The sequence below is a fragment of the Falco peregrinus genome, chromosome 5 (genome assembly GCF_023634155.1).
Source record: "Falco peregrinus isolate bFalPer1 chromosome 5, bFalPer1.pri, whole genome shotgun sequence".
Taxonomy (NCBI): domain Eukaryota; kingdom Metazoa; phylum Chordata; class Aves; order Falconiformes; family Falconidae; genus Falco; species Falco peregrinus.
The window spans coordinates 75806512-75820582 of record NC_073725.1 but is presented as its reverse complement, the minus strand read 5'-3'; the positions used below and the strand labels follow the sequence as shown (position 1 = coordinate 75820582).

The 14071-nt window shown below is 52.6% G+C and overlaps 1 protein-coding gene across 4 annotated transcripts in view; it reads left to right on the top strand.

Annotated features, from left to right (window-relative positions):
- The window catches only part of RHBDF1 (rhomboid 5 homolog 1), a 38224-nt gene that overhangs the window by 23182 nt on the left and 971 nt on the right, over positions 1 to 14071 (top strand). For all 4 annotated transcript variants that reach the window (XM_055804481.1, XM_055804482.1, XM_055804483.1 and 1 more), the window contains 14 exons: positions 1489 to 1702; positions 3482 to 3688; positions 4412 to 4534; positions 4695 to 4855; positions 7089 to 7340; positions 7967 to 8078; positions 8987 to 9061; positions 9644 to 9805; positions 9912 to 10012; positions 10752 to 10815; positions 11273 to 11367; positions 12333 to 12408; positions 12921 to 13021; positions 13289 to 13442. In XM_055804481.1, coding sequence (XP_055660456.1) covers positions 1489 to 1702; positions 3482 to 3688; positions 4412 to 4534; positions 4695 to 4855; positions 7089 to 7340; positions 7967 to 8078; positions 8987 to 9061; positions 9644 to 9805; positions 9912 to 10012; positions 10752 to 10815; positions 11273 to 11367; positions 12333 to 12408; positions 12921 to 13021; positions 13289 to 13442 — 1897 coding nt within the window. The remainder of the gene's footprint in view (positions 1 to 1488; positions 1703 to 3481; positions 3689 to 4411; positions 4535 to 4694; positions 4856 to 7088; positions 7341 to 7966; positions 8079 to 8986; positions 9062 to 9643; positions 9806 to 9911; positions 10013 to 10751; positions 10816 to 11272; positions 11368 to 12332; positions 12409 to 12920; positions 13022 to 13288; positions 13443 to 14071) is intronic.

The following is a 14071-nucleotide window of genomic DNA, read 5'->3' as shown; positions in this document are numbered from 1 at the left end:
GCTGACCCTAGGCCCATCTGCTCTGAACAGAGATGAAGATTGCTCTGACAAGAGCATCTGAGGTGTGGGTCCATGGGAGCAGAGCAGTGCTCTGAGACATGCACGTAGCCCCATCTCTGAGGTCTGGCCGCTGTTGACTTGCTGAGGCATTTGGAGACATCTGGGTCAGTGAGGTCAGGTAAGGTCTAGCAGTGGTGCCACGTGACCTCATGCCTGCTGAAAAGTCTGTTCTGGGTTGCTGGGAGAACAGGGAAGGTGAGGGCAATGTGTGGTTGTTTGCATCTGGAGGCTTTAGCTGGAAAGGCTGTGGGTTCTAAATTCACATCTTTTTACATTGTGGCTGGACGCCTTCACCTGTTCATTGATGGCATTTTTGCTCGGTAAGGTGCAAAACACAGGACTAGTTTCCTGTCTCCAGTGCACTGACTCAGTTTCCCCATGTGACCTAATTCTAGATTTAACTTAGCCTTTACTCCAGTGTATGTTTTAATACTCCCTTAGTGATCTGTGAGGTCTTGCTTCTCAGCAGCTGGAAATCCTGCCCCTGAGCAGGAGGTCTGAGGCCAGGTTTTTGGGTTTGGCTTGGAAGGACTTTCAGGTTTCAGCACGTGGGCCAGACAGCTATAGGCTGACACAGCTTGTCATCTTCTGAGGAAGGATCAGCCACAGTGGGAAAGGCTTGGCAGGGCTACGATGATCTTTGTAGGTTTAGGGTACCAGCTGTCCTGCAGCATTTGAAGTAGGTTGTTAGTCTGACTTATCCTGATCCATCTCCATCTTCCTTGGGATTTTGCTTCTGATCCACTGCTCTTCTGTGACAGCAGCCACTTGGCAGCAAACCTACCTTGTGGCTGCAGCCTTGTGCTCCTACCTCTGCAACGAGCAGCTTAAAACTGCTGTGCTTTAGCAGCGCTCAGGACCACAGCAAATGTTTGCCATTAATGTTACCTTTGAGGAGGATAGAAATCCTGCAGCATTAGATGGAGAAGTTAGGGGTATCCTGGGAGTGTGGGGAGAGGCTGGGAGAGAACAGTGAATTCTGGTGGCTCTTGGGAGAAGCAACAAAGCCGTGAAACTATCCCACAATGGGGATCTAGAGCTGGCCTGAAGATGGTAAGTGTTTTCAATAGATGGTTTTTAAAGGAAAAAAACCCCCAACTTTCCTCAAGTTATTTCTGAATTTCTGTTCCATCTCTTTCTTTTTAGAAAAACTCAGGACAAACTGTCCTTTATACACGGTGAATCTCCTCTGTCATTCTGCTTCTGTCTTAAGGGCCAGAATGTTGCTGATGGTTGAACATTTCTGGCCAGCATCTGTCAGGTTGCTAAAACCAGCTGAGGACAGGCTGTGAGATGCTCGTGGGGAAGAGTTCTGCCTGTCTTTGAATCAGGGTGGGCTGGAAGTGACCACCAGGGGTTTTGTCTTTTCATGTGCATAGTACAAGCAAACATAATGCTTCTTTGCACTTGTATGCTGGCATCTTTCAGGGGCACAGCGGACTGGTTTGGGGTGAGCAAAGACAGCGATGCTACTCAGAAATGGCAAAGAAAGAGCCTCCGCCACTGCAGCCTGCGGTATGGGAAGCTGAAGCCTCAGGTCATCCGGGAAATGGACTTGCCCAGTCAGGACAATATTTCTCTAACAAGCACAGAGACTCCTCCTCCGCTCTATGTCGGACCCTGCCAGCTGGGCATGCAAAAAGTGAGTAACCTGGGACAGAGTCAAGGCCATTGTGAGTTTCCTGCACAGTGTCTTTACCACTTTGGCAGCTGTGACCTATCTGTGGGTTTAGTTCTGCCTGAACATGCCTGGGCTCCATGCTCAGACACTTGCAAGTCTCAGATACAGCTTGGCAGACTCCCTACTTCAGCAGCCTCTCTCCGGTCTCAGTGCCTGAGATCCCTCAGCTGTTTTGGTGATAGACTCAGAGCCATGTTTGTCATGTTATGGTTATGGTGATGATTAGGTGTCTGCAGCATGTCCAAGGGCTCTCAGGTTGGGCTTTTTGCTCCCATTTTTCAAGGACAAAATTCTGCTGTACACAGAGTAGCCAGTATCCTGGACCCCAGTACGCAGTAACAGGCCTGGTATCACGCAGGACACTTGGCTAGCGGATCCTTGTCCCAAACAGAATGCGGGCAGTGGCACAGCTTCTGTCCTCATAGAAACCTGGTTATGTATGGGGACTTTGAGAAGTGTCTCTTGCATCAACAGTACTGCAACTCTGCTCATGGGTCCTCAGAAGTAGTTTTGAGTGCCTGCAAAGGGCATCTGGTAGCCGCCTACTTGCTGCCTTCAAGCGTGACCCCATGGGACAAGACCCAATCAAGCACATCCAGTTACCAGCACTGCAGAACTAACCCGCAATATCCCAGCTCTTCTTTTTGCTCCATTCAGAGGTAGTAATCGATGTGGTTGATTACTGCGCATTAGTGATCACCGCTGCAACCTGGGCAAGTGGGGAAACTGATTCCTTCCAAAGCAGGCTAGTCTGTGACCTGAAGCCTGGCTATGTACTGAAGCAGAGGAGAATAGTGTGCATCTTTCAATCATGTTTCACTTATGCTCTTTCCTGTTTTTTTACTAGCTGAAGTGCCTTGCAGTTAGTCTTTGGTCACAGGAGACTCAGAAATATTGTTGGGCTCTATGCAGGCTACATTAAATCAGAACATGGTATCAGTAGGTGTAAGCCCATAAGGCTTCCAGTTGAGTGTGCAACTGTGGATTAAAAAAAGCTCATAAAACATTAGGTTAAAGCATAGAAGTCTTATGGAAACCACAGCTGTGATGATGTAAGGACAGAGGCAAGGTTTGTAGCTGAAGGCAATATTTTCATTAGGTTGATTCGTATGTTTGGAAGAAGTGAGAGCTTTGGCCTGAAGAGTCCCAAAGAAGGGCTTGCAGCTCCTGGAAGCTTGCCTGCTTTTTCCAGCTGTTACAGCTTCATTAATGGAAGCAGATGTAAATATACAGTTAAGCTTCAACAGGGTACTGTTTATGTCCTGGGCTGCCCAGTATCAGAAAGGAAACTAGCTGGAGAAAAAGCATGGCTGTTTTCAGGGATTTCTCAAACTCCTATTCAGACACCATGTTCTCTGTAGAACTCACTGGCTCAGGAGATGAATTAAACCAAGAGGTCAGGAAGGGCTGAAGGAGGTTTGATGTCTCTGTGAACATGAGAAATGTTCTGCGTGAAAATAGTCAATACCAATAAAAGAAAAAAGAAAAGAAGCAAAAAAAAAAAGAGTCTGGGGGAGAGGTTTGAGGACTAGGTTTGAGGCTTACAGCTAGGGCTTAGCTTGCAACAAGTTATTCCATATTACTATTGTGGAATTGTTTGTTGGTTCATCCAGCCTGGTTCTTGGGCAATCCCAGGGGCCAGGCCACTGTCATGGTCTCAGGATGTTTGCTTGGAGGGAGGTGGGCTTGGCAGGGAGGCGTTTGGGGGTGAGTGAACTGATGGACTCCTTCTCTCGGCAGATCATAGACCCTTTGGCCCGTGGCCGAGCCTTCCGTATGGCTGACGACAATGATGGCTGCAGCATCCCGCACACACCGATCACACCGGGTGCCACGTCGCTCTGCTCTTTCACCAGCTCGCGCTCAGGGTTCAATCGCCTCCCACGACGGCGGAAACGGGAGTCTGTTGCCAAAATGAGTTTCCGAGCAGCTGCGGCTTTGGTGAAGGTACTGTCTGTGGGAGGGCAGGGATCAGTCTGGCAGCAGCATGGGGCTCTGCCCTGAGAGAAGGGTGATGGAAGGAGCTGCTGAGCAGAGAGGATAGGAAAAGAGCAGTGGTAGAGGGGAAGAAATCAAGCCATCTCCTGTTCTGTTTCAGCCATATGTCTAGGAGGCAGAATTTGCGAGAAGCAGGGATGATGGCTAGGTTTTGGTACAGGTCTTGCTTTCCCTTTATTGGCCTGGGGGTTTTGATTCTCACAGCCAGCATCCTCAGAGCATTCCAGCAGGTCCAGTTCAGCCTGCCTGGACCTCTGGGCGGTCCATCTGCACCTGGTCAGAAAGTCATGGAAGAGCAGAAGTGCCTGAGGCTCTTACTATGCAAGTCTCTTCATCCTGCCACGTGTCTGCTTTCCTGGGCCCAGTGACCTTTTTTGCTGTGTTCAGTACCACCCATCGCTGTGGTTTGGCCAGTCACACTGTACAATACAAGGTAGAGGAGCATGTTGCAAGCCTCACCTGCAGGGAAGGTGGGCACTGTGGATTGCAACGTGGGTAGCACCTGTGAGTCTCACCAGGAAGGCATCGCACATCAGCAGGTCTGCTCTGCTCCGTACACGAGTGTGAACCAGCTCAGCACTTAGGCTCTTTGTGCACTGACTGGGGTGGCCCTGCATGTGCCTGGGGTTCAGGTTTCTGGCAGTGACTCGATGCCACTTTCTTTGGCTACAGGGGCGCTCTGTGAAGGACAGCACTCTGAGGAGAGCTCAGCGGCGCAGCTTCACCCCAGCAAGTTTCCTGGAGGAGGACACGGTGGATTTTCCAGATGAGCTTGACACTTCTTTCTTTGCTCGGGTGAGGGGCAGACCTGTGGCATGGTACTGGCCCCAGAGGCAGTGCGAGACTCTAGGTCTGGCAGGACTGTGTTGCAGAGAGTGGCACTGCTTTCTGCCAGGGCTGGTGTCTCAAATGCGATGCTGGCTTCTTCTGATGGGACTTCTGTTTCTCTGCCCAGGAAGGAGTCCTTCATGAGGAGCTCTCTACTTATCCAGATGAAGTGTTCGAGTCGCCATCAGAAGCTGCAATCAAAGATGCTGAGGTGAAACCTCTGGATCAGACAGATCTCACAGGAGGTGCCTTGGACAAAAACGAGCTTGAAAGAAGCCACTTGCTACTGTGAGTATCTTCCTGGAAGCTGCCAAAGCCTGACATGTGGTGGCCAACCCATTCAGAGTGGGATGTCCTGCATGGAGGAAGCTGGGATCTGAGTGCTGTGTGTGCTTGGTGCAGAGCTCAGAGCAGTGCAGTGATGGGGTTTCTTTAAACCCAGCTTAAGACCTCCTGCCCCAGCTACCTGTGCATGTGAAAGGATGACTCTGAGCCCACCTCTGCAGTCTCTCCAGCAACTTTTAGCCTCATGTGGTGTGTTTTGGAGCCTGTATCGTGCCTTGAGGAAACAAAAGACATTTTAGATCAGCTGTGAGGGTGCTGGGCATCCAGCCTTTGGCTATGGAGAATGTAGCAAAGACGAGAAGACTGTTGCCATTGCTACAGTCACCAGGAACTGTTGTCCTGCTCCAAGGAGCAGTGTGAAGCATTGCTGAGTGTCAAGCTGGGCTACATTCCTCGCTTGAAATGAGAGAAAGGTGTGGCATTGATGGTGAGAGCCCTACAAATATGTGGGTGGTACTGTACTGTATGCCTAGATTTTTTCCACCTGAGTAACTGGTACTGAGTAATTGCTCTGTGTCGTTTCCGAGTCAGCTCTAGCTTAGCTGGCAGCTCACCCCGGCAAGAGAGCTCTGCTGGGTGTGAACATGGAGCAGACAGGGAGGTCCTTGTTGTGGTTCTGCTACTCTCGGCCCATCTTGCTGTGTTGGCACTTTCCCTTCAAGTGTTTCCAAGAACTTGACTCAGTCTTAATATAAGTGGAAGCAGCAAATGGTGGGAGTTTGTTGTCACTCCTCTGAGACAGTTTTAGACTTCTTGGCTCCATTTGGATCTCCTTAAATAGTTTTATTTATGGAGGAAAATAGATTTCCTTCACACTTCAGAGAACTGTTATCAGAATCATAGTCGGGTGTCCTTTTAGGTGGTCAGGTGTTTATTTTGGCACAGGCTGATAGCTCAGCACTGAAAATACTGGGAAACAGCACATCCCTAACACAGAAACTACTTGAACTCTTGGGGCAAGAGCAGGCTGCAGTGGAATCTGCACTTTCTGTTGAAGAAGGACTTCCCAAGGGGAAGCTGGGACTTTCAGCTTTACAAAAATGCATCTTCTGCAAGGTGCAATACTGAAAATAGCTGAAGTTTCACAGCAGTGTATTTGGTTAAAGAGGTTCAGATTCTCCCTCATTCTGTTGCTTGTCCATATTTCAGAGCTGTCATGATCTTTCCAAGATGCTCTGGTGATCTTTCAGGAAAAAGTTAATTCTCTGACCGCTTCTGACAACCATTGCCTTTGTGCAGGAGCGATCATTTAGGAAGCCAGAGGGGGTAAACTAGACTAGAGCACATGTGAGGGACATGTGCTAGGCAGTGAGCAAGGGTGAAATGGTAGGTAGGGTTTTTTCTTTTTGCTTAGGGTCTGAATGCTGCAGTCCTCACCTCCAGACTGCTGTTTAAGAGCAAAGAAATACAAAACCATCTGAATATGATGGAGACTTACAAAGCATGTGCTGTTGTTCAGCAGTAGCTTGTGCAATGTTCACCACATACTCTTACTTCGGTAAAAAAAGCCTTCCTTTAGACAGTGATGCTTGGGATTTTTATTGTGGTGTTGAAGCCTGGTTTTGTTGTTCTCCCCAAAAATGCATGCATTGGTGCAAATAAAGGGAGGAATGGAAGACAGATTGTGAGAGATAACTGTCACAGCTTGCAGCATGTGACAGTGTCACTTTCTCTGTCTGGGAAGCTGCTTGTATTCCTGCTTTTCTCCTCTGTGTGATTTGGTGGGCATGGGGGTTTGACTTGCCAGTCAGATGAGAGTGACATGCTTTAAGGGTGGGGATTTCCACTGCTGGGCTAGACTACACTTCCATTTCTTAGTAGAGAGTAGAGTAGAAGGAATGAAGTAAAGGAGGAAGTAGATGTGCATGAGGCTTTAGATGTGCCTGGCATTTCAGTCTGCTGCTGAAACATTTTTTTTAAAGCCTTGAGAGCTCCTCATCAGTGGGGCTTAGCTTGGCACCTTGTGCCACCTCCTGCATGTAGTCCTGCACTTTCATCAACTGGTGGTGCTTAACCCTTTGAAATACAGCTTCCACTTGTCTGCCATCAGCTGCTGCTAAGCCCAGCTGTGGTGAGACAGAGAGAGGGCCTGCTGCCACCAAAGACCAGGGGACATCTGGTCCCTGTTGCTGTGCCATGCAGAAGGAAACCATTGCTGTCCTGCTTTTTATTTCAGCCCACTGGAGCGAGGCTGGAGGAAACAAAAGGATGGGGCTCTGGCACAACCCAAGGTCCGCTTGCGGCAGGAGGTGGTGAGTGTCAGCCCACAGAAGCGTGGCCAGCGCATTGCGGTCCCTGTGAGGAAGCTCTTCGCCAAGGAGAAGAGGCCGTATGGCCTGGGTATGGTGGGGAAGCTGACGAACCGTACATACCGCAAGCGCATCGACAGCTATGTCAAGCGGCAGATTGAAGACATGGATGATCACAGGTGAGAGCTGCAGTCATAGAAGGGACAGCAACAAAACTACCGAGTGAGTGATTGCTGTTGCCGCTTGGCAGCTCAGGTCACTGCCTCGAGGTCATTGAGTGAATCCTGCTGCTAAGCCGCCCCCAGTCGTTATCCCTGAAGTACAGTGCGAACTGTGGCAGACAGCAGCCTGTCACCATGCACTGGGAGCTCATCCTGCTCCTCACGTTGCTTTGGGTTTCTGTATCTCTGCTACCTGGAGGAATTGCAGATCTCTACACCACCACCACTGTCCTGTGATGAACAGGAAGGCTCAGGTATCCCTGCCTCTGATCATTCCCCTAAAGTCATTATTTCAGACACACAGCACATTTTGGCCTCAGCCTTTTGTGTTCTCATGGATGTTTTCTTGGGAAAGTGTGGCTTGCCCAGTGCAATGAAGGAGTCAGAGTAAACAGGATCTGTCTGCCAGCAAGACCTTAGGTCATTGCCTCCCATCTTGACCCAATCTCTAGGTCATCCTGGCCCTGTACCCTAGATTCTGCCAAGGTTCTTGGAGAAAAAATCAGCTTTTCTCCTGCGTTCTGTGAGTAGATGTAATATGCCTGGGTTTCCGTCTCTCATCTTTTCCCTTTCCCTCCATCCAGGCCCTTCTTCACTTACTGGGTCACCTTTGTGCATTCGCTCATCACCATCCTTGCTGTGTGCATCTACGGCATTGCCCCTGTGGGGTTCTCACAACATGAAACGGTTGATTCAGTAAGTAAATCCCCCTGACTTGCCTCGAGTGTGATTGTGTCTCAGCCTTTGGTTGCTGGCATTTGTGTCCTAGTCTTCAGCATACTGGCTACTTGCCTGAGGGCCTTGATGGCTGGACACTGGGTGTCCAGCCTTGGGGGGCTGCCTGCAGCATCTTTGCGAGTCCTCAATGCTGCCTTTCTGCCTTCTGTCCCTCCTGCAGCCGCATTGTTCTTGACATCAAACTCTATCCGGCACAAAGCATGGTGGATGCTTTGCAGGCTCTGCTTGTGTCTGTGCTGGGAGCCCTTTCAAACAACTGGTTCCCCTCCTGGTGGAGACCAGGAGGATGTTCATGGCAGGGAAATATTTCAAACCTGAGTTGAGTTTTCACAATAGCTGCAGGATTTTGCTTCTGCAAAACTGATGTGTCTGAGAGCTGATCTTGAAGCTGTTTGTAGCCTTTCTGCATGTTAAAGGTCTCTGGAGAACATGTTTCTGCAGCCATATCCCAGCTTCATGCAGGGGCTGCCCTGGGGAGCTTCTCACCTATGTGTCTGACGGGCTTCAGAGCGCTGTCACCAGCACCTGGGCCTATGCTGCCGGCAGGTGCTGCTTATACTTCAGACCTGTGTGAAGCTTTTTGCAGGCTGTCAAGCCACTCCCAGGTCTCCAGGCCCTGGGATTTCTTGAAAGTTGAAGTAGCTGGCGATAGACATTTTAAATGAAATCTTAAGATGAAGATGCCCGCGCCTTGATGGGGGTTTACCTGTGATCCTGCAAAAGACCAGTTTGAGAGGATGGTGTGCCCAGTCACCAGCTATGGGGATTTCTGTTCGTCCTAGGTGCTGTTTTCACCAGCCGCTGCTGCTTGCCCTGCTGACCCTGTGGACACGATCTCATGGGGCTCTTGCTTTCCCTCCTTGCAGGTCTTGCGAAACAGAGGGGTTTATGAAAACGTCAAATACGTTCAGCAGGAAAACTTCTGGATTGGCCCCAGCTCAGTGAGTGCTGTTGGCTGGGACTGCTGGTGGGCTGATGGGGAACCCTGTGCTGCAGCCGTGCCACTCGGAGGACTGGAGCCCTCTGCTGCCTGGAGCTTGGTGCAGGCAGCTGGTATTGGTTGGACCCCCCATGGGGCCCTGCCCTCACTGGCAGGGTGCAGCCGTGTGCCCAGCCCCAACCACCCTGCAGAAGGGGCTGGGATGGACCTTGTCACTTCTGCTTTGCACCCTGTGCTTACGAAGCCAAGCATGGGGTTAGAGAGTTGTGTAGTGTGTGACAGCTTTCTTGATGCTCTTCCCGCTGGGAAAGGCTGTTATGCCCCAAGAGTTTTGTTTCCTGGCCACAGTGCTGGCCTTTCTGGAGCTGTAGGCAAGGAAATTCCTGAACTTTTGTTCTGGGCTTACCTTCTTCAAAGCAAGTATTGGAAGTATGCCTGATGTGTGTTGGGCTTCGTCATGCAGGACTTGTCCATGCTCTGTGGAGCCTTGACAGGGGTATCCCTTGCAGTTCCCCCAGCCTGCTCAGCCCCAGGCCATCATTGCCTGCCCCTTGGCTGAGCTGAGTGTTTCCATCTCTGCCAGGAGGCGCTGATCCACCTAGGGGCCAAGTTCTCACCATGCATGAGGCAGGACCAGCAAGTGCACAGCTTCATCAGTGCCAAGCGGGAGAAGGAGAAGCACTCGGCTTGCTGCGTGCGGAATGACAAGTCAGGCTGCGTGCAGACCTCGGAGGAGGAGTGCTCGGTGAGTGCGGTGGCCCCTTTTGTGCTGTCCCTGCAGGCTCAGGGCCACTTCTGTTCTGCTTCTCCCACCCTGGGCTTCATGGTGACACCTCTCCTTTCTCCTGCAGTCCACGCTGGCTGTGTGGGTGAAGTGGCCCCATCACCCCAGCACACCAATGCTGGCAGGAAGCAAGAGACAGTTTGGGTCTGTTTGTCATCAGGACCCCAGGTAGGTCCTGCCTAGCCCAGCTGCCATCCTGGAGGGGTCAGGGCTGCTGTGACAGCAGAGTCAGAGAGATGTGGAGTGCCAGGCCGGCTGATTGCTGGGTGGGACAGTGGCTGCTTTGCAGACCAAGAGACATGGGGGCAGTGAAGTCCCTGCCTGCCCCCGTGGCTGTGGAGGAGGCTTAGGCAGAGCTCTGATCATATTTCTGCTTGCCTGTAGTCTCCACTGTTGTTGGCTGCCCACCTGCACAGTGGCCTATTGTGAGCTTCCTCATCCCTCTCCTCTTCCTCCTCACCTGCTCCCTGAACAAGCTCCCTTCTTGGGGTACAGCAGTCACGTTCCCAGCACACCTCTGCCCCAGAGCCCTGCCAGCTGCTGGGTGCCATGGCACACCCTTGCCCTCAGTCACCATGGGCTGATGTAGAGCTGAGACCCGCTGAATGCCCACCTTTGGGGTTGTGCCCACCTGGAAGGGAGCCAGTGAGTTGCTGGGCAGCTGTGTGCTCTTTAGCCGCTGCCTTCATGCTGAAGGTGATCTGTGCTCGCTGAAGGAGGTTGTGGCTTTGATCAGCACAGCCTTGGCTGATCTGGCGTAGCCTGTCATCAGCCCCTTGCCAGGGACAGAGGAGAGCTGTAGGGTCACAGCCTGGGGGCAGGGACAGCGTGATGGCTCCCTGGGGGGTCCTGCCCGGTGCTGGGGAAAGCTGTTTCTCAGGCTGCTCTCTGCATTCTGTTGCTGCAGGGTGTGTGAGCAGCCAGCCTCGATGGAGCCGCATGAGTGGCCAGATGACATCACCAAATGGCCGGTGAGCATTGCCCGTGGCACAGAGCCTGTACGGGCAGCTGGAATATGGCATTGGCATCTCATTGTGCAGAGCCACAGCTGTGTATGGTGGAAGGGCAGAACCTCTGGCGCCGGCACCTGCTTATTGTGACAAGTAGCAGATCAGGGCAGCTATAGCTTTGTCTAGCCAAGGCTCAACACCCTCCACCGACAAAAGTTGCCCTGTGCCAACTAAAGCCCTGGGCCCTGCCAGGGTAAACAGCATGATGGAGACCGACTCGGCCTCGGCGCTGTTCTCATTCCTTGTCAGAGAGGTGTTGGTGGAGGCTCAGGCAGCAAGCACCTTTCTGCTGTCAGAGGGAGACCTTGGGAGGCCCATGTCTGTGAGACTGGTTGCTTCCCAGGGGGCTGTTTCGACTTTACCCAGGCAGCAGGCAGAGCCACGGCTGTCTGACTTGCAGCCTGTTGTTGTTTTGCAGATCTGCACAAAAAACAGTGCTGGGAATTACACCAACCACCTTCACATGGACTGTGTGATTACGGGCCGGCCCTGCTGCATTGGGACCAAAGGAAGGTAATGAATTTTTACCTGTGTGGAGAGGGGCTGGGTATTGGGGTGAGACATGGGGAGGCCTTTTCAGGTTGTTGACACAGCCATTTGTCCTCCTTGTCCTTCCCACATGCAGCCCAGAGCCCTGCTGGGAAGCGGAGTTGGACAGGGAGCCATGACAGGTCTCCCAGACGGAGCAGGACTCTGGGATGAGCAGGAGATAACAGCCAGCCTGAGTCTTCGGTGCGGCAGGGTATCTTGCTCAACTGGTCCTGCAGTTTGGAGGGACTCAGATCCCAAGGGGTTAAATACTTCTGCTGGGAGTTCTGCGCTTTTCCCTGGGAATGGCCAGCTTGGTCCTGGCAGGCTACATTAGCCCCAGCCTGGAGTCTCTGGGCGCTCAAGGAGATGTCAGGAAACCACCTGCTCTGTGTTTGCCAAGGAGGAAGATGCTGTTCTTCCTCACGTTGCTCCTCAGCTCGAGTAGTTACCTAGTGCTTGGGCCTGGCTTTGCCTGCTAGGGAGAAAAATCAGTGCTGCCCCAAGGAGTTTCTCTGTCCCTGAAAGTCCTGACCAGGATGCTCTTGGCCTAGCCCCCCCTTTCCACTCAGCTGCAGAGGCGCAAGAGCTCCCCAAGCCCAGAGAGGCAGCTTCCCCAAGCTTGGTGGCTCTTCCTCAGCTGTTAACAGCTCAGCTTTAGCACCTGGTTTGGAACCCCTGTGTGCAGGGTGTTAGTCTGTGGAGGTGACACAAGCTTGCCTGTGGGAGAGAGGCAAGAGGGGTGTATGGAGAGTGGCGCTGATGGGAACGTGTTCGTGCATCTGTTGCAGAGACGCTACAGCACTTCAGGGGCAGCTGAAGGTAGCGGTTCTCAGAGGCAGACTTGGGATGGGACGGGGCGGGTGGGTGGCCCGGGAGTGCACAGGATGGCCTGTTGCACCTTCCACGTGTGACTTGTTCCTAATTTTGATTACTTGTGCTTCCTCCAGGTGTGAAATAACCTCCCGGGAGTATTGTGAGTTTATGCGGGGCTATTTCCATGAGGAGGCGACACTCTGCTCTCAGGTGAGTGCGCAGCGGGGGGTTGTGTGGCTGCCCTTCTCCCTCCTGTTCCTCTTAGCAGCTTGGCAAGATCTGGGGGCAGCTGTGCTGCAGTGTAGGTAGGAGTCTTGTGTCCTGTCCCACCCTGAGCCCGGGGGAAGTTGCTGATCCCAACTGTAGTAGCAGAGCTGGCTGCGTCTGTCCCTCTTTGGAGGCCAGTTCAGGGCTTGTGCTGGCAGCTGTGAAAGCCCAGCACGGGGCCACTGTGGAAGCAGTGGGGAATGCAACCTTCCTGCTCCACTGGTGAGCAAGTGTGGATGTCTCAGTTGTGGTGTGTTGGGGTGAAGAGTGAGGGCATAAAGCTGCCAGAGGGAATGGGTGGGGTCACGTGTAACTTGGTGTTGGAAACGAGTTGGGACTTGATAGAGCACAGGCGAGGCAGGAGAGCCCCTCTTCCAGAGCCGATGGCAGTCTGCCCTGGCCTCGGTAAAGGGCCGTGCTGGCTGCTGCACCTCACCACCCCACTTCTGCCCTAGGTGCACTGCATGGATGATGTCTGTGGACTCCTTCCTTTCCTAAATCCAGAAGTCCCTGACCAGTTCTACCGCCTCTGGCTCTCGCTTTTCCTCCATGCTGGGTGAGCACAGGTGTACGACTTCCACTGGCTGGGTGGGGGAACCCTGAACCCTGGGACTGTGGTGAGGCCTGTTCTGGCTGTCCCTTCCCTGGAGGATACGGGGGTGCTGAGCTGATGTTCTTGCTGAAGTTTACCACTTTCTGAGAGGGATATTAGAGGCATGGGTGAGGCCAGACCAGGAGCTCTCAGCAAGGCTCAGCGAAGAACACAAGCACAGTGGTGACTTCAGGGGCTGCTGCTTCAGCTCCTGTACTCTCAACTTGGCAGGATCCTGCACTGTCTGGTTTCGGTCTGTTTCCAAATGACGATCCTGCGGGACCTAGAGAAGCTGGCAGGATGGCATCGCATCTCTATCATCTACCTTCTCAGTGGCATCACTGGGAACCTTGCCAGTGCAATATTTCTACCCTACAGAGCAGAGGTGGGTCTCCTGCAGACTAGGGTCCTGGTAACTTGCCCCAAACACAAGCCTTCTCTGTATCCCTGTGCCTCTCTGGCAGAGGCAGAGACGCCAGAGCTGGGCTCATCTCTGCAGCATGTGCCTTGTGCCGATTTGTAGCTAGAAGATGGCACCACACCATCACCTAGCTGCTGAGCAGTAACACCCCCCCGCGTACCCTGGGCTTTCCAACTGAGCGGCCCGGTCTGGCTGCAGTAAGAAGGCTGCCTCCTGTAATGAGTGGGGGGTTTGTCCGGCCACGGGTAAGAGAGGCCCCTGGCAGGGTGGGAATTGAGAGCTGCAGCTGGTGCCAGAGACCCTCTGCATGTGAGTGGTGGGCGGGAGAGGGGCAAAGAACAGAGCTCACCTTCCCCACAGCCTGACAGGACTGGCCCCGTCCACATGCCACAGCTGGGTAAGTCGGATGTGACTGTCCAGCTCCACTTCAGAAGGCTGCATGGCAGGACCTGGAGGACTGTCTTCCAGGTCCTTCAATAAGGAAAAGCACACGGCGCGTGGGGGGAGCCAGACTGCCTTCAAAGGCTTCTCCCCTCTGGTGACTAAAACCAGATCTGTCCTCCTTAAATATAAAGTCTCTTCTGGTGCTTGCT